General features: G+C 39.4%; 4 protein-coding genes across 6 annotated transcripts; 3 read left to right on the top strand and 1 right to left on the bottom strand.

The window, feature by feature from the left end:
* Window positions 1–23: 23 nt before the first annotated feature.
* LOC106351937 lies at window positions 24–800 on the top strand. The gene has a single exon (XM_013791650.3). The coding sequence runs from the start codon at window positions 99–101 to the stop codon at window positions 288–290; it is 192 nt and encodes a 63-aa protein (XP_013647104.1). The 5' UTR covers window positions 24–98; the 3' UTR covers window positions 291–800.
* A 173-nt stretch (window positions 801–973) lies between these two features.
* Window positions 974–2,227, top strand: LOC106348146 (high mobility group B protein 4). The gene is made up of 7 exons (XM_013787818.3): window positions 974–1,036; window positions 1,138–1,194; window positions 1,273–1,417; window positions 1,487–1,531; window positions 1,627–1,707; window positions 1,806–1,892; window positions 1,992–2,227. Exons 2-7 carry the CDS (start codon window positions 1,148–1,150, stop codon window positions 2,007–2,009), a joined length of 423 nt encoding a protein of 140 aa, XP_013643272.1. The 5' UTR covers window positions 974–1,036; window positions 1,138–1,147; the 3' UTR covers window positions 2,010–2,227.
* Window positions 2,228–2,332: 105 nt separating this feature from the next.
* Window positions 2,333–8,277, bottom strand: LOC106348145 (syntaxin-binding protein 5). 3 transcript variants are annotated; one of them, XM_013787815.3, is made up of 17 exons: window positions 7,832–8,239; window positions 7,114–7,247; window positions 6,950–7,034; window positions 6,644–6,697; window positions 6,473–6,564; window positions 6,250–6,353; window positions 5,252–6,171; window positions 4,658–4,823; window positions 4,213–4,587; window positions 3,889–4,138; window positions 3,689–3,812; window positions 3,556–3,614; window positions 3,379–3,478; window positions 3,107–3,302; window positions 2,799–3,034; window positions 2,658–2,717; window positions 2,333–2,577 (listed from the first exon to the last, which is right to left on the bottom strand). In XM_013787815.3, the coding sequence occupies exons 1-17, from the start codon at window positions 7,868–7,870 to the stop codon at window positions 2,467–2,469; spliced, it is 3,105 nt and encodes a 1,034-aa protein (XP_013643269.1). In that variant the 5' UTR covers window positions 7,871–8,239; the 3' UTR covers window positions 2,333–2,466. The 3 variants fall into 3 exon arrangements, with proteins under 3 accessions (XP_013643269.1, XP_013643270.1, XP_013643271.1); XM_013787816.3 differs by having other exon boundaries at window positions 4,658–4,820; window positions 7,832–8,232; XM_013787817.3 differs by lacking the exons at window positions 2,333–2,577; window positions 2,658–2,717 and having other exon boundaries at window positions 2,868–3,034; window positions 3,379–3,426; window positions 7,832–8,277.
* A 10,220-nt stretch (window positions 8,278–18,497) lies between these two features.
* LOC106350469 lies at window positions 18,498–21,603 on the top strand. The gene is made up of 4 exons (XM_013790351.1): window positions 18,498–18,868; window positions 19,016–19,522; window positions 19,606–20,569; window positions 20,965–21,603. The coding sequence occupies exons 1-4, from the start codon at window positions 18,498–18,500 to the stop codon at window positions 21,601–21,603; spliced, it is 2,481 nt and encodes an 826-aa protein (XP_013645805.1).
* Window positions 21,604–22,417: the final 814 nt, after the last annotated feature.

The raw sequence follows: 22,417 nt of genomic DNA, 5'->3' as shown, positions 1-22,417 counted from the left end.
TTGTGGTATAAATACATAACATAACCTTCTCCTATAGTAACCTGAAACCAAACATAAACAACATCAGCCATCTTCTAAAGTTTTTAAAAACTCCGATCATGTCTCTCTTCACGTCCTTCTTTGGTTGCTTCGTTCCGAAATCCGGCTCAAGGATTAGCTCAGACGATGGTAGTACTAGTAACTCGAAAGTCATGTCTCTGGAGAAAGCAAAAAGAAAAGCTGATGATACTTGGAGAGCTCCGATCATAGTGACTTATTTTCCAGTAGGTTCGAATCTTTCCCGTTTGTAAGAGAATAAGATAAGATGAACCTGGGACCTTGACATATTTTGCAAGGCTCTGTTCTTTTGTTCCCCTTGTTTGTTTGATAATGTATAAATTGTAATAGATCTACCGGTTATATTTGATAAAAACATATATATTGAGGCTAAATAAAAGTTTAAACGTTTACAAAAATGAGAAAACACATTAAAACTTGATTGTAAATGTATTATTTTTTGTAAATAATAATTTTTCATAATTTTTATTCAATAGAAATTCAATAAACACCATTAACTTTTTTAAAATTTATAAATTGAGTATTAATCAACATCAAGAGGTGCGAGTGTGAGTGTTCATGCATAGATAGATATTTTGGGAGAAATCCAAAACGGTTCATCTGCATATAATCAATGATTTAAGATAGTATGTTAAAATAGGAGTGAGTCATCAATTATTAATTAATACATTAAATGCAAATGGTGGGGTAGCAAGAATATTTATTTAAAAAAAAAAACTCATTCCGCTAGAAAATAAATAGTTGGCGCCAAATGTAATTGACGTGGCGCAAAGAAAATGAAATCAGATTAGCAAAACATAGTAAGATGGACGGTCAAGATCCAAAGCACAGCATCTGAGTTATCTTACCTGGCAAATCCCGCCACATCACTAAATATAGTATTTTTAAAAATAAAAAAAATCTGGAATTGATTTAAATACACCACATCAGATTAGCAAAGGAATAACCAAAAAAAAAAAACCCTAACGTTCGTTCACAGGTAAAAAAAAGCTCTCTCTCGCTCGCTCGCTCTCACCGCGTCTTCTGAGTCAAAGTCCGAGTCCAACTCTTCGTGTTCTCATTGTTTTACTGTTATCGCAGATCTGGAGAGATGAAAGGTGGTGAAGGCAAAGCTCAAGCGAAGAGCAGTGACGAGAGGTATGAGGGAATCTGAGATGGTGTTTGTTTGTTTGATAATGATTTGGGATGATTGGAATTGGATTTGTTGTGACACAGATTGAAGACGAGAGGGAAGAAAGCAGGGAAGAAAGTGAAGGATCCGAACAAGCCTAAGAGGCCTCCAAGTGCCTTCTTCGTCTTCCTGGAGGGATTCCGAAAGGAGTTCAATCTAGCTAACCCTGACAACAAATCCGTCGGAGCTGTAAGTAGTAGTAGTAGTGCCTTCATCTGGAGACTTTTTCCATATGATTCTTACTTAATCCTTTACTAGGTTGGTAAAGCTGCTGGAGCCAAATGGAAATCAATGACTGCTGAAGTGAGTCTCGTTGTTTATCGAATCGAATTTCAATTGAAATCTTTAGATCTGTTTTTTTTTTTTTTTTTGAATTTTCAAAAAATGGAATGAAACAGGATAAAGCTCCTTATGTAGCCAAGGCTGAGACCAAAAAGACTGAATACGCCAAGACTATGCAAAAATACAACATGAAATTGGTTAACTATTTTACTCTCTCTTTTTCTTTTTGTCATTTTCTTTCTTCTACTGTTAGACTACAAATGTAATCTCGAAATGTTTTTTTTTAATTTTGCAGGCTAATGGAACGAGTACAGCTGGAGATGATGACTCTGACAAGTCCAAGTCTGAAGTCAACGACGAGGAAGATGCTGCAAGTGATGAGGTTTCTGCTTGCATTTGATACAAAAATAGTCTCTCCATCTTTGTAACTGTTGCTCTACTATATCTAGTTTTAACACTTATTTGATCTGGTGTTTTACAGGAGGAAGATGATGATTAAAAAAGATGGATCATCAGCAGCAGCAGCAGCAGCAGCAGTTTGTTTAATTGAAGTATCTTCTCTTCTGTTATGTGTTAGCTTTACTAGTTTTAGGGAGAAAGTTGTTATGTCTTCCCCCCCTTTTATGTTTAACTTGGATTAATTCATCTTCCTCATGATAACTTTGGATTTAGCTTTGAACTTCGTTTCTAGTTTTATGACACTGTGTTTGCTTTGCATGCCTCTAATTTTATCTTCTCTATGATCGGTGAAAAGTCGATTACACCTTTCTACAGGTCGAATTTTTGGTTTATACATTTTTCTCAACTAGTACAAAAGAAAGCTGAAAAAACTCCTTGCAGGTGTAGTATAAAACTTTAGAGAAGCTATCTACATCAATAAATATAGTCCAACAAATGGTACTTGTCACATTCTGAGTTCTTTAAGAAATATGAATAGAACAAGAGAAAAGAGAGTGCTAAGTTTTTGAGCTCTGTTTGTTGAACTCAACAGCGTTCAACAGTTCTTTAGCCGTAGAGGAGAAAGACTTTGCAGTATCTTCCATCTCCGTCGTCTTCAAACTGATTCCCTGCATAGATTACAAAACAGATTTTTAACTCTACGAAACAATCAAAGATCATGTGAATTGTGATATCAAAAGTAGAGTACCTGTAGCTTCTTCAGGTTGTCTTGAAGTTTGCTCTGAGCCATTTTAGCAGCTCCCATTTCCTGCACAACAACACCGGATGATGAAACCGCTGAGCCAGCCAAGCTACATAACTTTCTCTAGAAGGCTATAGAGAAACTTACCTCAGACGAAGAAGCAAAACCGTACTTCTTCTTGATCTGGTCGATTGATGCGCCTCTCTTCTCCTCGTGTTTCTCTTCAACACTCTTCTCATTCTTAGCCGTCATCTGCTTCAGCTTACCTTTGAAGCTCGTAAACTTACTCGCCAGTTTCTGTTTACTAATCCCTGACAATATCCCTTGTTCTTTAGGCAGCTCTTGCTGTTGATGATCATCATCATCCTCGATGTCAATGTCATCTACAAGAAAAAGATCAGAAACATACACAGACTCGATTATTATTACATCACTAAGGATATGTTGACCTTTACCTATGTCCAACTCTTCTTCGTCGCCAACTCTAGTAACTACATTGCTCTCTCTACTACGCTCAACATTGTTGTTCCACGGGAAATTAGCTGTGGTGAAGATCTTAGAAAGCTCCTCAATAGTTTCCTTGGTGCTTTCTGTTGTTTCTGTATCAGCTGCACGCTTGGGTTTAGTCTTGAAGACAGAACCAAACATACCCTATAACAAAACAACATGGATTAGTTACTCATTTGTGTGTTAAAGAAAGCTGTAGAGTCAATGTTGGCTGCTTCACCTTCTTTTCCTTTGGAGATGACGCAACAGCCGATGCAGTGGTTCCATCCTGACAAACAGCATTATCTTTCTTGTAAACTCTGCTCAATGACTCAACAAGCCTAAAATAGAGACAGTTTTAAGACTTTTCAGTTTGTCTTTATGTTATAGATGTAAGCAAACTCTTATCAAGTCTAACCTAAATGTTTCCTTCTGAGGTAACACTGAGCTGACAATAAGTTCATCGTCTCCATTCACCTGCATCAAGCAAGAAGATGATCAACTAAAATCAAGCTTGAGTACTTACTACCAGTGTGTATTCAGAAGGGTACCATGACTAGATCTCCATCCCATGAAGCAGATATGGTAATCTCTGGTAATGAGTTTTGCTTTGGTGAAGAGTACGTGAAGCCTCTAATGGAAATTTGTTTTAGTAGAGATAGTTCTGGCAAAGACCTGAAACAATTCAAAACATCAGTGTGACCTTGAATATGAAGAAAGACAAAAGAGAGAGAGAGAGAGATGTTTTCACCTTATCTCAACAGTTCCATCAGAGAAGACAAGTATAAGGCCAACACCAGAGGTTCCATAGAAGGTAGAAGCTGAGCAAATGGATGGAGAACTAAACTTTTTCTTGTGAAGAACCTTCTTCACTCCCTGGACAACTTGAGACAATGGGTAGATGTATATAGCTTTCTCAGAACAAAGCAAAACCGAAGGCTGCCTTGTCGAAACATCCTCAACTATGCTCTCTCCATTTCCTGAAGAGTCTTGTTTTCCATCTGCATTTGATAAGAATCATTTAAGATCTTGATTTTTTTTTGTTTACTAACTTGAAAAAGAGGTGAGAATCTACCTAGAATCTGCATGAACAGAGCCTTGAATGGCTTTTTAGGCTTAACCATGTTGGTTCCAATCATGTTCCCTGTGTCACTATCCAAAGAAAAAACAGACGAGTCCCTCATAGCAACCACCAACACGTTCTTCTCGAAGCCTTGCACACTGCAGCTCTCAAACTGCAAGGAGGTGATCCCTGGACAGATATCACTAGCAATGTGTTTTGTATATAACACAGTTGCTTCCTCAACGTCAACCAGAGAAACATGTCCTTGATCTGATCCGATAGCGAGATGTTTTGAGTTTTGGCTTTTCTGAATACATGTTATGGAGCCAGTGAGCTTTATGTGCTTGACACTATGAACAATATGGTTATTCCCTTTCTTTGAGCTTCCTGCAACACGAAAGAGAGTATCAATATATGAAGACACAACACAAGATAGTAAAGCTAACTTCTAACATACCTTGGAAAGGGATGAAACTGTTTTCTGTTAGGTATGGCTCAGGTTTGAACCTATAAAGGCGAACCATTCCGTTCTGATCACCAGAGACAAGAAGCCTTGAGTTGCTGTCGAAATGCAAAGCTGTTAATGCAGCAGTTCCACGTGATGATATATCTTGATCAGCCTGCTAAGCAACTCACATCAGAGACAGAAGTACATTGAACAGAAGCAATGTTCACGAAATCACTAGGGGGTAACTATGAGCTTTGTAGAGGACTAACCACTAGTAGGATTGTGTGGAGCCTAGGAGATAACCAATTATTGATTTATTTTATATATTTTTCATTTATATAAGAATTTTTAGTTTTTGGGTTTAATTATAAAACTATTTTGATGAATTATCATAATTAGATATACGAAAGAAAATAAATTAGACAAAATTATGGATTAATACTAACATTATTATTTAGTTTAACAGATTTAAACTGATTTATAATAGTTTAAACCGATTTAGAATGGTTTAAACCGATTTGAACCGTATAATAGGACTGATTTGCCGCCTAGGCGCGCACCGATTTTTATGAACCATTAACACAAGAGTCTATGAAAATTTACCTGTTCTTTCAGGAACAAGACAGGAACGAGAAAAGGACAGGACATGTCCCATACACCAATGCTTCCATCACTATGTCCCGTGATGTAAACATTCTTAACTTTGGTGAAACCAGGAAAATGAGCAGAACGAGAAGCTTCCTTTGAAACTATCTGAGAAGGAAGAAACGGCGCAGTATATTTCGCCAGCTGAGCATAATCCTCGTCAGAGAGATTCAGCAAGTGTGAAGAGTTTGTAAGAAACTTTCCCACTGTAACACCACTGCAAGAATCTGAAAACGCCAGCTTGACCACACTCTCCTTAGGGAGAGAAGGAGGTGACTTGGACTGAGATTGAATTAGATACTTCTCAATCATATAATCATCGTAGGCATACACACGTCCAGACTTTCCAAGAACAAGGAGAGAATCTTGTTTAGCATCAGCCATGATCATCTCCATGCCAACACAAGGCTCAGAGACATGAAGCCCCAGCTTAACCATCTTAACTTCGGTTTGGTCGTTAAGTAAAACCACTTGCAAGGAGTTTGAGGATGATCCAGTGGCGTAAACTCTGCTTGCTTTCCCTTCAGCGTAGACCCATTTTAGAGAATTTATCGGTGTCTTCTCGGCTTTGTATCCGAGGTTAAGCTTGCAAACCATGGAAAAACTCTCTGTCATGCTCCATATTAGAATGTCTCCATTGCTATATCCAACTGCTACTTTGCTTCCTGAAGGGCAAACCCAACAAGCACAAGTGGCTTTCTTTGCTTCTTGCTTTACCATACCGTTTCCTCCTGTTTTGAGAACCGGTTTGCTTTCTTTGATGTCCCATAATGTGATAAACCCGCTACTAAACACCAGTAGAATCCTTTTGGTTTCAGCTGTTGGCTGTGGTAGAATGCTCACAACTGAAGTATCATCAGAAGCTTCAACTGGAGAGCCTAACACAAACAAGAAGATGTTTCAAGAATCCAAATAGACCCTTTGTCTTCTTTTTTTTTGGTGTTTTGGTTATTTACCATTTGATGCTAGATAAGGTATAGTGTAATCCATTTGTATCACTTGATTAGAGTCTTGATCGATCTTCAACACTGATACATTACCAGAAGAGTCTCCAACATAACTGCAAGTTCAAAAAACACACTTGCTTTCATTATCAAGAACTGATCAAGAAAGTATGTTAAGAAGTTTTTGACCCAAAAAAAAAAAAGTATGTTAAGAAGATTGAGAATTGTAGCATACAAGTAAGGTGTATGTTGCATAACCCTGAGAGATGTGATCTCGCCGTTGAATACATGAACATGAGACATAAGCTTCTTCTCCAAGTCCCAAACCTGAGTGAACTTTAGATTTCAGACCAAAGCTCAAATGCTACTATAGTACTACTTTGAGTGATTCAAGAAAATGCCTTACTTCAATCTGGTTTTTGGAATTCACATTGAGAAGAAGTCCTTGGTTCTGAACAAACTGGAGAATCAAAAGTAATATGTCAAGCTATGTCATTGTAATCAAGATCGGTCCTGAGCATAGGCTAGTGGAGCATTGGTCTATAGCCCTCAAAATTTTAGAAAAAAAATTATATATATATAGAGATAGATCCCCAAATTTTTTAAAAAAATTGTATAAATCTTAACTAAATTGTTTATAGCCCCCAATATCTCAGGACCAACCATTATTGTTATAAAGAGAGAACACATAGATAATGTAAGTGAGCAGCACCTCAATAAACTTGCTTGTGGATGCTTCTTCTGACACTAGTAATGCCTGAGTCTGATTTTTCCCGAACAACTTGATTCTACCATCCCTGATAATTAAAAACAATATGTTATTTGTCACAACAAGTGAAACAGCTTGAAAAAAAAAACTTTCTGTACAACTCTTACTTGGTGGAAACAGCGAGAATCTTCTGAACCGGATCATAAGCAAACAAGTGAGCTCCTGATGGAATTCCATAGTGTAACACGACACGTGGCTCAACGTCATTAGCTCTCAGCCCTTCCGATGGGCTTCCTCCAGGCTGCAACAATAGGGAAAAATGGTAAGAGTTTGCATGATTCTGTTCTGTTCTGTTCTTCTGGCTACGACTAAACCGGACGGTTCGGCTGGGAGACACGATAAACATGCCGGTTCGGTTCTTATGGTGTGGATAAGTCAAAAGTCAACAGATAGTTAGTAACGAGATTGGATACGCATTTAATGCGACTATTCAAAAATTTAGGACACGAAACATGCGTGTCGACAAAAACATCTTACGTCATAAATGTTTTTATTTTAACTAAAGTGTCAAACTGGATTAAACATCTGGGCTAACCACGAACCGACACAGAGTAACAGTCACATTCACAAGTTAATAAGATCTGTATTACTAATCCGACACAAGTACGAACTTAATCATCATAAAGCAAATATGTGTAATAATAACGGAGCCAAGGAAAATTCTTCTTTTTAAAATTAAATATTATTCTAACAATCGATCTAACATCGATTTCTGTAAATTTCAGTTTCGATATTTGTTTTTATTTTTCTTCTCACACTGAATCTGGGAAGCCTAATTGCAGAAGAAGATGAACAGTTCGATAAAAAAGAGGAGTTTGTGTGTACCTTCTTCCCTGCTTTCTCGACCAGCTTCTTCACGAACATCTTTGTAAATGGATCCTACAGTGAACTAATTCAAAAACTATCGAAGGTGATCAAATGAAAATTAGACAAAGATCAAACTTGAAATGTATCAGAGAGTTTCAAGAGATCACAAAGCATTCGATTCGTTTCAACAATATATTGAGAGAGAAGAGGGGAAGGAGAGATGAGAGAATAGAGAAACAATATGGGGTAGTGTTGAGATTGAGAAGTAACGGTTTCCTTTGACGGTTTTTTATAGACGGCGACCCACAAAAATAAATATTCACAACAAACATATACAGAAACATATCAAGATATCAATACTATTACATCTTTTTGAAGTCAAAATTCCTATATATGGGGGCGGTGTAGTTAATTAGTTATATTACTAAAATTGTATGAACGTTCCATAATCACATAATTTAATAAAATATTTATTGAAGATAAATCAATTAAACTACAATAATTAAAAAATATATATACAATAATTGTGAAATCACTTACCATATTTTTTTTTTTGTAAACTAATCACTTACCATCTTAGATTAATATATACTTGAAAATCTTGAAAAATAATCAATTTACTTACATATACAAAAAATGTTTATTTTTTCAGATCTACATTTATATTATCATAAATTTGCAATATTATTGGAAATCATTGTATTATAGTCCAGAAAAGTATAATGAATGTTTGATAGCAATAAAAACTCTAGCGTCAGATATTATACGGTTATAAACATTACTACCACATAAATCTTAATCCATGCGATGGAGTACATGTGGGGCAATGTTCGTTAAACTCATTCCAACAACACAACACAACACAAGACTTCGAGCTATGGTGTGTCAGTGTGCTGCATCTCCCTTAGAGTAGAGTGAAAGATCAAAATAGGCAAAAGATGAAAAAAATAAAACTATACTTTCTCAGCATAAATAAATATATACTTCATCCGTTTTAATTTAGTTATTGTTGTAAAATAATTTTTTTCGTTTCAAAATAAATATATTTATTGATTTTATATTTCAATCTATTATTCAGTTAGTTGAAATGTGGTTAAGTGTATTGGTAATGATATTTTTATTTAGTAAATATATAAAATTAAATGTTTTTTTAATATGTGTCCCGAAATTTAAAACGACAATTAAAATGAAACGAAAAAGTATAATATTGTAATAAAATTGTTAACCGGTTTTCAATTTAAAAATACAAGGGTTACATCTTTTTTTTTTGAACAAAGGGTTACATCTTTTTAACACCATAATCTGGTTTGGCTTTATGAAAAAAATTGAGAGAAGAAACAAACAGAACTCGTGAACTACTTCAACCATTGCTAAGCGGTCCCTTCTCTCAACAATCTTAAAAATTAATGATTTGCGAAAACAAAAGTAAAATGAATATCCAAGTAAACCCAAAAATTGGTCTTACTGACATTTTTTAATATTTTTTTAAAATATAAACAAACACTGAATTTTCTTTTCTTCTACATCTTAACTTTATAATACGTTTCTCCCAGGCACCATCTTCGATGTTGGTCTTTAACCGCTGGTTTTTAGTAAGTTGCTATAGTGGACTTTCCTTTTCGGGTATCAGATCTCCGACACAGGCCTGCTTTAGATTCAAATTGTTCTCCCTTGAAGATATATCCGCTGGTCCACCACTCACACCCCCCTTCGACACACTGGTTTTCTCCCCGTGCTCACCATATGACAAGACGCCTCGCCGGAGAATATGTGTATCAGCGGAACCTCGATCGGAAAATGATGACCTCCTCTGAGACAACAGCGCCATAACCTCCCAAAACCACCTTAGAGTCGACGTATAACTCCTCTTTGGCAGGTGGGTAACGTGCTGTTGACCCCTTCAGAAACTGCTGGACTTTTCAAGGCCTCATCTTATCTTATCTACTCCCACGGTGAACTCCCCACTACACTTTCAGACCAGTACACTCTCTTCTTGCAACACTTCCTTAAGTCGCCTGCATAACTTCTGCCTAACAACAATGGATTCACGTAGATTCTCTGCTGCTGAAAAAGAAAAGGGGGTAACTTCCCAGCCAAATGAACACTACAAGAAAACATCGGGATACTGAGGGAAAAAATCGTCGGTATGTCGTCGGAATAACGCTATTCCGAGGACATACCGACGAAACAAGTCCTCGGAAACATCTCCTCGGAATTTCATACTTCCTCGGAATTCCGTCGGAAAATTCCGACGGAATTCCGAGGAAACAAAATTCCGAGGAAACTCCGAGGACACGAAGTTCGTCGGAAGGTTTCTCGGAAAATACCGAGGGAATTCCGATGGTCCAATCCTCGGAAGTTTCGACGAAATATTCCTCGGAATGTTTATCGAAAAATACCGAGGAACAAATGTTCCTCGGACTTTTCCGAGGAACTTTCTTCCCTCGGAAAATTCCGAGGGAGTGGAGTTTCTCGGAAAATTCCGAGGAACTTCTTCCCTCGGAAAATTCCGAGGAACTTAAAGTTCGTCGGAATTTGCCAAGGGGAGAAAGTTCCTCGGAATTTTCCGAGGAACTCCATTCCCTCGGAATTTTGAAAAAATTTATTTTTTTAAAAAAATTTATTTTTTTAAAAAATTAATTTTATTTTTAAAAATTAAAATTTTTAAAATTTAAAATTAAAATTGAATAAAACATAAAATAAAACATAGTAGATAATATTCAAATTTAAATAAAACATTCAGAGTTTTTGGAAAAAAAAAAAACTACGGGTCTTGAATGTTCGGGAACGTCTCGTTCGGGTACATCCTCTTCATCATCTCTATCATCTGCTCGTTCAGCCTCTTCTGGGTCTCATAGCCCGCCTGTTGAGCTGCCATCTGGGTCTCCAACGCAGATATCCGATCATCCTTGTCCTTCAGCTGAGCCGTAAGAACTTCTGGATCAACATACGCATGTGGTGCAGAAGAAGGAGCAGCCGACCGGGAGCGACGACCCAAACCGACCAAACGTCCCTTTTTCTTTGGAACCGACTGAAATATAAATAACCAAGTTTAGATAATTTAAATTGATGATAAAATAAAAATCAAGAAATAATTAAATTGAACTTTTAAAAAAAAAAAACTTACCGATTCAACGATTTCGTTGATTCGAACCCGAGACAAGTTGGTCGAGGCCGTCGAATCGTCATCATCGGTTTGAAGCTGAGACACTTCGTCATACACCTGAGTTTGGACCAGGTCGACCACGTCCCTCACAAGACCATCATCAATCTGGCCGGTCTTCTTGTTGGTATACGCCCTTTTCATAAGGGCGAGATCATCAACTGGGTGGCCTTCATTTTCTTCCGCCTTGAAAAAAAATAAATTAGACAAACATTAGAAATTTGAAAATGCAAAAAAAATAAAATTCTGAAACTTAAATAATTGAAGAAAAAGCGGTTGAGCTTACCATGCGATCCGCCAGAGTGGCAATAGATTGAGCACCCAAGTTATGCTTGTAGATGCCCTTTCCTTTACGGTCGCTCCTGCGGTTGTTGGAGTTGGTGGAAGAAGTTTCTTTCGTCTCTTCTTTATCCCAATGCGCACACAACTCCTTCCAGACCGTGTCGTTCATCGACTTTGGGACCTTTTAATTTAAAAAAAAAAAGTTTAATAATTTTAAAAATAGTTTAATAAATTAAAAATTGTTAATAAATTAAAAACTACCTTGTTTACTTCCCACTTCTTCTTCCACTCGTACATCTGCTTCCCATAGTTGTCCATAACTTTATGGACAAAATGGTGATAGATAGAGAGCGTATCATCGGAATTCCAGTTGAATTCTTGCTGAAATAGTTTAAAAATAGTTTTTAAGCACAAAAATATAATAGTTTAATAATTACAAAAATCGTCGTTTTAATAAATAAAAAATAGTTTAATAATTAAAAAAATAGTTTAATAATTACAAAAATAAGTTTTAATAATATTTAAAATGTCTAATAAATATATAAATTAGTTTAATAATTACAAAAATAAGTTTTAATAATATTTAAAATGTCTAATAAATATAGAAAATAGTTTAATAATTACAAAAAATAGTTTTAATAATATAAAAAATATAATTTAAAAATTAGAATACTTACCGCAAACTGACGAAACCACAGATGCTGCTTCTCGACAGGGAAGTGAGTGAAAGTCGGATGTCCGCTGTCGAGGGCCGAGTACATCATACGGTTGATCCATGCGCTGATCCCGTTCCCGGATCGGTTGAACCTAATAAAAAAAATAAATTATTAGTAAAAAAATAGTTTAAATAAAAAATAGTTTAAAAAATAAAAGTTTAAATTACCATGTTTGACCATGTCCATGTGGATACTCAGTGAGATAGGGAAGATGGTCACGACCGGGCTGTCGAACCAACTCCGCAACCCTCATCACTCCCGGAGGACCGGGTGCAGCAGCGGGACCAGGAGCGGGTGCAGCAGCGGGAGCGGGAGCAGCAGGAGCGAGTAATGGAGAGGGAGATGTATGGTATGAGCTGTGGGGCGAAACGGAATCCTGAACATGGCTGGAAGAACCCCGAGACTGGCTCCCCATACCACCCCGGCTACGACGCTGGCGAGGCCGGATCTGATCATCATTAGACCTGTAAATTAAAAAAAAACATATTTAAAAATTAGTTCTAATAATTTTAATTAAAAAAAACAGTTTAAATAAAAAATAGTTAAAAACATAGTTTTTAATCACAAAAATATAAATAGTTTAATAATTAATAAAAAAGTTTTAATAAATAAAAAATAGTTTAAAAATTTTAAAAATAGTTTAAATAAATCCCAAAAACATAATAATTACGAAAAATAGTTTTAAAAATGTTTAAAATGTTAAATAATTACAAAAATAGTTTTCATAATATTAAAAATGTTTAATAAATATAGAAATTTATATTTTACATATAAAATACATAAAACGTTTTATAACCACAAAAAAAATGTTTTTAAATATTATATAAATGATTTTTAATCTTAAAAAAAGTTTTATAGATTTTAAAAATGTTTAATAAATATATAAATGAATTTAAAATGCAAAAAATAGATTTTATATACAAAAAACGTTTTCAATATATATATATAATTTCAAATTCGATTTTTATAACCACAAAATTAATAAAAACTAAAAAAAAATTCAAATCAAGTGAAATACATAATCAAACTCGATTTTACACAAATCTACCATTCACCCTAACAAAATCTATAAATCTCATTCCAAAATCATCAAATCTACTTAAAAACCATACAAATCTAACCTAAAAGAGTGGGATAGGGTTCTTACATGATTATGGGGGAGGATTAGGGGAGATTCGCCGGAAAAACGCGAGAGAGAACGGTGGAGTCGCCGGAAATCGCGAGAGGAGAGGCTGTGCGGCGCGGAGAGAAAGAGAGAAATGGGGAAGAAGATCGGGCTCACCCTAATATTATGAGGCGTCCGACGGAAACTATCCGTCGGAATTTCCTCGGAAATATTTTATATTTCCGTCGGAATTTCCTCGGAATTCTTTGATTCAATTTTCCCGAAATATTTGGCGGCTTGGTTTACCCGGTTAAATGAAAATATTCCGACGAACCAGGATTCCTCGGAATACCCTCGGTAATCTCCGAGGAATTTCTGAGGAACCAGGGTTTGGGGTTTTAAAACATCGATTATTTTCGCCGTATTTCATTTCTTATACAATTATAATGCATACCATTGAGGATTCTTTGTATAGATGATCATAAACCATGAAATAACACAATTTCAAAAATAATTGTAAGTATTCCCTTTACCGTTTATTAAAGTGTATAAGTGTTTCTCTTATGTTGTGTGGTTTTCGTTCATGCAATCGTAAAAGTGTTTGTTATTGGATAAAACACCAAAGTTCATAGTTCCAAACATCATAATCTGGTTATGACACTTAATGAAGGTTATATACGTGTTATTCAATCCGTAAAACGTTGTTTTCGATTTAAAACCCCAAGTTCCTCGGAATTTCCTCGGAATATACCGAGGAGATTCCGAGGAGATCCTTATGTTCGTCGGCATTTCCTCGGAATATACCGAGGAGATTCCGAGGAAAAAGAATCTATAATCAAATCCCCAATTCCTCGGAATTTCCTCGGAATTTTCCGAGGAAATGCCGACGAACATAAAGAGTTCCTCGGAATTCCCTCGGAAAATTCCGAGGAAATTCCGAGGAACTTTGGGTTTTCAATCGAGAAGATCTATTCCGAGGAAATTCCGAGGAAAACCTATCTGTCCTCGGAATTTCCTCGGAATTTTCTTTTTAAAAAAAAAAAAAAAAAGGTCGACGCTAGTCTGTTTCCGAGTCGTCATCACCAGATGAATCTGAATCTGGATCTTGGTGAAACTCTCCAATCACTGTTTCATCCTCTACGTGAACGGCGGCTTCTTCTCCGAAGTCGGTTAAATCGACTACAAGGCCAACTCCACCTAAATCTTCTGCTGCACTTAAGTTGCCGGATGTGCTTTGTTGTAGTGGGTCTTCCAGCTCAGAACTTCCCTGAACTCGGCCTCTCGGGTTGAGTCTTGTAACAGTAACCCATGGATCATCTCTGTTCCTTACCCGGGGGTACTTGATATAACAAACCTGATCGGCCTGAGAAGCAAAAATGAAAGGATCATAATATTGCAGCTTCCGTCTTGAATTTACTGATGTAACACCAAATGCATCTGTTCTCACACCTCGATCTGGAGTGTTGTCGTGCCAGTCACAATAGAAAACAGTACAGCGCAATCCAACCATGCCCAAATACTTGATTTCCAAAATCTCATTTATGTGTCCGTGGTATACATCATCTCCTGATGCAGAACAAACACCAGCATCGTAAGTCGTACTCGAACGTCTCCTCTTCTGAGTTGTGAATGCATATCCTCGAGTACAAAATCTCGGATATGACTTCACACCAAAGTTTGGTCCAACGACCATCTCGCGTATCCAATCGTCAAATGTTTCACCTCTGGCCAAACCATCACTCACATAAGTAAACATCCATCCACCAAATTCTCTCTGCTTCATTTCTTCTAGTTCGTCCTCTGTGGCGTATCTATATTCTAACCGCTTTTCTGCCATGAAAATCCTTTCATATTGAAGAACATCTTCGCAGTTGGTGAGTAAATATGTTTGCAAATGACTGCGCTCCTGATCAGTAAGTCGACGGTCCTTTGGTTTTCCGCTAAGTCGTCCAACGTCTGTGAAAATGTCTGGAACCTTCCAATGATATGTTGCCCGTTCGCCTCTATCATCATGCCGAGCAGGTCTTCTGTTTTTGGTCTGAACTTCTGCTGGAAAGTAGTACTCGGCAAAGTTTGAAGTTTCTTCATTGATCATCTGTGCGACTATAGACCCTTCCACCCTACTTAAATTTTTCACCATCTTCTTCAAATGGAACATATACCGCTCATACAGATACATCCATCTATACTGCACAGGACCACCAAGTTCCAATTCTCTTACCAGGTGAATAACAAGATGCTCCATAACATCAAAAAATGAGGGAGGAAATATCTTCTCAAGGTTGCACTGAATCACAGCTATGTTAGTCTTCAAATTTTCAATACCTTCAAGAGTCACTGATCTTGTGCATACATCTATTACCTGATACGATAAATCATGACCAGCTACGAGTTTCTGAACCTCGTAGTATGAGCCAGGAGCTACATTATCTTCGGGTAGAATACCTTTTACATAATCAGCAATCGCATCCACACAGTCTTCAGCCAAATTATAATCCGTCTTAATGCCCATCAATCTTGTAGCAGATGATAAAGCTGAATGACCATCTCTGCAACCTTCGTACAATGGTTGCTTTCCAGCATCCAACATATCATAAAATCTCCTAGCTTCGGCATTGGGTAAATCTTCCCCTCTAAAATGATCATTTACCATCTGCTCAGTACCTACACCGTAATCTACATCCGTTCTAATTGGATCTTCTAATCTAACCGCTGGCTGAGGTTCGCTAGTACTACCAAGTTCATAATCAGTTTCTCCATGATGATACCAAATTTTGTAACTTCGTGTAAACCCACTCAAATATAGATGAGTCCAAACATCCCATTCTTTAATAACTTTTTTATTTTTACAATTAGAGCAAGGACATCTTAACATACCTGTTTTTGCTTCCGGTTGTCGGTGAACTAACCCCATGAATTCGGTTATACCTTGTTGGTATTCTTCCGTAAGCAATCTCGTGTTCGGATCCAAATGAGGTCGATCGATCCAAGAACGAAAATAATTTGAAGAAGACATGTTTTTTATGAATCAAATTCGTGTGTAAAGAAAGTGAGAGGGAGGATGGAGATATGGAGTGAATGAAGAGGAAGAGGGGTGCTTGTATTTATAGTTGAAATCCTGCCGACGGTCCGAGGAAATTCCGACGGAATTCCGATGCAAACGGCTAGTTCGTCGGAATTTCCTCGGAATTTTTAAAATCCCCCAACGGCTCTCCAACGGCTCTCTAACGTCTATAATATTTCCTCGGAATTCATCGGTTTTTTCCGAGGAATACTAGTTTCCTCGGTATTCCGTCGGAATATTCCGACGAGATGAATTTTCCTCGGAATACCGAGGAAGCAAAATTTTGTGTTTCCTCGGAATTGCCTCGGAAATGCCTCGGTATATTCCGAGGAATTCATTTTCCGTCGGAACGTCCGTCAGAATACCGCTGTTTTCTTGTAGTGGAAGCCCCTGTGAAGCGTGTGAGAGCTCCGGTTTTTGACACCTCTGCCCTCATTAGAGATAACGCCCTCACCTTGATTGGGAGAGTGACAAACCCTAAGGAGCAACCTGTTGGCTCTCTCATCTCTGCGCTTCCACGCAAATGGTCCCTGAAAGGACAGGTCTCTGGATCTGACCTTGGTCAAGACTGCTTTCAGTTTCGTTTTGAACTAGAAGAAGGCCTCTTACAGGTGCTCCTCAAAAGACCGTTTCACTACAACCAGTGGATGCTCATCCTCCAACGGTGGGAACCTGTCATATCTCCTTCCTTCCCATCTCAGATACCGTTATGGATCAAACTCCAGGGGCTACCTCTGCATTTCTGGCATGAGAAGATGATTTATGACCTAGGGCAAGATCTCGGGACCTTGGAAGAATACAAAATCACAAAGACCTCGGCTCGCATTAGGGTCTCTTTTGACGGTCTCAAACCACTCCCAAGATCAGCTCTAGTTGAATTTGAATCGGGAGAGGAACTTATGGTAAATTTCGACTATGAAGATCTTGGATACCACTGCTCACGCTGCTATAGCCTCTCACACCTGGCACGTTCATGTCCCTCAGCTGCTGTCGGGGAACAGAACGCTCAACGAGCACCTGCTGTATCTCGGCCCCAGGAGCAATCTCTAGACTCCTCTCTCCGCACTAGAGATCCACGACACTCCGAGGCTGATCCTTTCAATCAAAGGGTTGATAGGCATGGACGTCCTTTTGGTGAAAGGATCCCACTCCCTGAGGTTAGGGGCCGGCCACTACAAAACAAGATTGTCCCCTCCTTAGAGGGACCAAGAAATCAACGCCAACAGCGAGCTTCCTCGTACTACAGACCTATCTCCCCACCAAATCAAGTCAGGGCCAGACAAGACGTAAGAAGCCGATCCCCAGCTCGTCGATTGAGAGAGAAGACGCGCCCGGTGGATACACACCAAGAGAGCAGAGGAGCTAGACAAATTACCCCTGCCCGTGATTCACCCAGGGGGAACAATGAAACTCAGCGCCCACCGCTAGAACGAAACTTGGAGATCACGGATTCCCCCCCCCCCCCCATGAGAGTTCCCACAACAGAAGATGTCATGGAGCAGCTGAGAGAAGACACTATTCACTACATTAACGTAGATAACCCTATTGAATCTGCAGCTCGAAGGCAGAAAGTCTTGCAAACAGAGGAAGAAGGTTTGATGCAGAAGACAGCTTCAAGAATAGTCGCTGCAGCGAGCAGTAAGGCTATGATCTATGGGGAAAGCTCCAGGACTCTCCCAGAGCCAACTCCTCAAGAGCTCCTTACCCCCCTGTCGAGGGAGTGTCTGCTTCTATTCCAATTCCCTCTAAGAGAAATCGAAGTAGAGTAACTCCAGCTAGAAGAACCCAAGCGAGCCCGAGAATCTTCACTGGAACTAATCTGAGAAGAAGAAATATTGCTCACACACCCTCTAGACACGGGTTCCCCTTCACTTCACCAGTCCAATCTTCACAAAGAGGAATGAACGGGACTCCATGACAAACACAACAACAGGCTGCACCCGCTGCTACAGAGACGGGATGTGAATCTTCGGATATTCACGCCCCTCTTCCCCCTCTTCCTTAGTCGTTTTGAGATGGAATTGTTGTGGGCTAGGGAATCTCCAAACAATCCAGAGACTCAAAGATCTGCACAAAAAGAATTCCCCTGACATTATCTTCTTGTCAGAAACAAAGAACTAAGATGAATTCGTCTCAAAAAAATTAAAAGATCTGAATATGGATGCACTCTACCTCGTATCTCCCCTAACCCCTGGGTCGGGAGGACTGGCTCTTCTCTGGAGGAAGGATGTGAATATAACGGTACTTACAGCAACCCCGAACTTTATTGACACTCTCATTCCTTCAAAGGCAAGACCTTCAATGGAACGTTTGTTTACGGGGCACCAGACATCTCTAATCGCCTAGACGTCTGGATGAAGCTCTGTGATCTCTCCGCCTCACGAGACTCTCCATGGTTTCTCACCGGAGACTTCAATGAGATCACAGATAACTCAGAGAAAGCTGATGGAGTTGAACGGCCTGAAAGTTCTTTCAGTAACTTTCGTTCCTTCCTCTCAGCTTGCGACTTGTTTGACCTTAAACACACGGGCAACTTCCTCTCATGGAGAGGACAATGCCATACCCATCTGGTGCAGTATCACTTGGACAGGTCAATGGCTAATAGTTCGTGGTCAGATATGTTTCCAAATGGTCGAGCTCATTATCTCCAATTTGAAGCATCTGACCATATACCTCTCATCTCAACTTTTGATTCAAAAAAGAAGCGCTCTTCTCGAATATTCCGGTAAGACAGATGCCTGCGTGACAATGAAGAGATCAGTGAGCTTATAAAAAAAGTCTGGAACGCTAACCAGCATTTAGAAGTCGCTACAAGGATCAGCAAATGCAGACATGCAATCTCGGCTTGGAGTAAAGATTTCCACATCAACAGCAAGAAACAAATTGTGGAACTAAAAGAGGCTCTGGATACAGCCCTATCAGCGCTTACCTCTGATGATCAACTGATCTCGTCGCTTAACCTCCAACTCCTCAAGGCATACAAGGCCGAAGAAGAATTCTGGAAGCAGAGAAGCAGACTCCTATGGTTAACCCTGGGAGACAAAAACACAAGTTACTTTCACGCTTCAACTAAAGGAAGAAGGGCTAGAAATATAATTTCAGTGATCGAAACTTCAAATGGTGAACCAGTTTACGAGGATAATATGATTGCAGACACCATCGGGGAATATTTCAGGGAAATTTTTACCTCTACAGGACACTCAGCACTGGAGATAGTTAACAAAGCCTTGAAACCATGCATCTCTGCTGCTACAAATGACAAGCTGATCCAAAATCCATCGGTAGAGGAGATCAAGGAGGCCATGTTTGTTATACACCCCGATAAGGCCCCGGGCCCCGATGGTTCTCCGCAAGCTTCTTTCAATCCAACTGGGATGTGGTGGGCCCTGCAATAATAAGGAAAATTCAGGTGTTTTTCACGGAAGGCTCTCTCCCCTACTCCATTAACGCAACTCATATCAGGCTGATCCCAAAGATCCAAAGTCTTAAAACAGTTCATGACTACAGACCTATAGCTCTTTGTAACGTGTACTACAAAGTAATCTCTAAGCTGCTATCCCTCAGACTCAAGCCGGTTCCACAAGAAGTCATTTCGGAGAATCAGTCAGCGTTTGTACCTGGCCGAGCAATCTCTGACAACGTCCTCATCACGCATGAAGTGCTTCACTTCCTTAAGACGTCAGGGGCTGTCAAACATTGCTCGATGGCTGTCAAAACAGATGTTAGCAAAGCGTATGACCGCTTAGAGTGGTCCTTTATACGAGCACTATTTGAAAGAATGGGATTCTGCAATACCTGGACAAATTGGCTGATGGAATGCATCACAACGGTCTCCTATTCCTTCCTCCTTAACGACGAAGCAGTTGGTAGTTTAGCTCCGCAACGTGGCATCAGACAGGGAGATCCACTCTCGCCTTATATCTTCATCATTTGTGGAGAGGTTCTCTCAGGACTCTGCAAAAAAGCACAAGAAGATGGGTTATTGCCAGGGATTAAGGTGGCGCGAAACAGTCCTAAGATCAACCATCTATTATTTGCTGATGACACAATGTTTTTCACAAAGACAGATACAGCAGCATGTACTCACCTTATGAGCATCTTGCACAGCTACGAAGCAGCCTCAGGTCAGAAGATAAATGCTATGAAGTCATCTATATCTTTTTCAAGCAAAACCCCTGCAGAGATTCGAATGCGAGTTAAAACGCAACTTGGAATTGATAAAGAGGGAGGAGTGGGAAAATATTTGGGCTTACCTGAGCACTTTGGCCGGAAAAAGAAAGACCTCTTCGCATCTATTGTGGACAGAATGAAACAGCGCTCTCTTAATTGGTCAACTCAGTTCCTATCTACTGCAAGCAAAGCGAGAATGATTCAATCAGTCCTCTCCCCTATACCTTTCTTCGCTATGACTTGCTTCGAGTTACCGGTTAGTCTTTGTAAACAAATTCAATCTGTTCTCACCAGATTTTGGTGGGACTCAACAGATGGAGTGAAAAAGATATGCTGGACCTCCTGGGATAAAATGACACAACCAAAGAGCTTGGGGGTTTAGGGTTTCGCGTTATACAAACTTTCAACAGAGCTTTACTTGCAAAGATAGGGTGGAGACTGATTACTAACCCGGAGTGCCTCCTTGCAAAGGTTCTTCTAGGGAAGTACTGTCATAAAACTCCATTCCTCAAGACAGCGGCGTCTACTGCTATCTCCCATGGATGGCGTGGAATACTCCTAGGACGTGATCTCCTGTTGAAACACCTAGGGAAAGCAATATGAAATGGGGAATCAACGTCAGTCTGAAAGGATTCTTGGATACATCCAAAGACAAACTTAAGACCAATAGGACCCGTTCTCTTGAAAGACACTGACCTTATGGTATCTGATCTCCTTTCGAGAGATACAAAGGAATGGAACACAACTCTTATTGACAACCTCCTTCCTGAGTTGAAAGACCATATCATGAGCCTACGCCCAAGCGTCATAGGAGCACAGGACTATGTCATATGGCCTCTGCATAAGTCCGGGAGCTACAGTGTTAAATCAGGTTACTACTCCACCTTTATTTCTCCTTCTGAACATGATCTGGTTAGTAATAGTACCTGTGACTGGAAACGACTCATTTGGTCTCAACAACTATCGCCGAAGCTGAAATATTTCCTGTGGAAAGTGGGATCCAATGCTCTGCCCACTGGAGGAAACCTACAAAGGAGAGGCCTTTTACACAACACTAACTGTATACGCTGTGGAGCCGTGGAGACCGTTGATCACATCTTCTTCCAATGTCAATTTGCAATTGAGGTTTGGAGCCACGCTCCCTGGAGTCACCAATCTGTCACCACCACAACTGCTAGTATCTCCTTCCTCGACACACTAATGGAAAGTTGGAAATGGATCCCGTTACCTCCATATGGGTTCACAGGGAACGCCTTCCCGTGGATATGCTGGTCTATCTGGGTCGCGTGAAACCAGCTTATTTTTGAGAATCGTATTCAATCACCTGCAGAGACAGCCCTCAAAGCGATAGGGACTCTTAAGGAATGGGAGATAGCTCAGCCACCTCAAGTTCAACAAGAAAATCGATCATCCAGACCCCAACGGACACCACCGCCTTACCCACAGGAGATCTCATGTAATACCGATGCTTCTTGGTGCCCAATTACCAGAAACGCGGGCTTAGCGTGGGTTTTTGCGGATCAATCATCGAGGGAGCTTCATCGCGGATCAAAGCTCCAATTTTCGGTCTCCTCGCCATGTATGGGAGAAGCCCTTGCAATCAGAGAAGCTCTCCTCCAGGCAGCCTCTCACAACTACCCTCACATCTGTATTCGAATAGATTCCCAAGTACTTGTCCAAGCAATCTCATTTTGCCGGAATACGATGGAACTCTACGGCGTTCTCTCTGATATCGACGACTTGGCCTTTTCCTCTACGTTTCCGTTTATTTCTTGTCGTTTTCTTTTTATTCCAAGGGCCAACAATGGGCTTGCCGATGGGCTTGCAAAGTCCTGTCTCTCTACCCATGTTGTCTTGGGCCTGAACTCATCTTAGTTTTATGAATGAATGAAATTAGTTGCTCAAAAAAAAAAACAAACACTGAAACTAAATAATACATGATAACATGACAAATGTGATTGGGTCACGCATAAAACTTGTATGATAAAAAGCAAGGTTGTAAGAAAAGAAAAGAAAAGAAAAGAAAAGAAGCTTGGAATCATGGTAGAGCCAAAGAAGGGTCTTCTTCAGAGACTAGTCAAAACGGTACACGTCGCAAACGCTA

Source organism: Brassica napus, chromosome A3 (genome assembly GCF_020379485.1).
Source record: "Brassica napus cultivar Da-Ae chromosome A3, Da-Ae, whole genome shotgun sequence".
In the NCBI taxonomy this organism is placed as follows: Eukaryota; Viridiplantae; Streptophyta; class Magnoliopsida; order Brassicales; family Brassicaceae; genus Brassica; species Brassica napus.
Note: the sequence above shows the minus strand (reverse complement) of the source record. Positions and strands in the feature narration are given on the sequence as shown.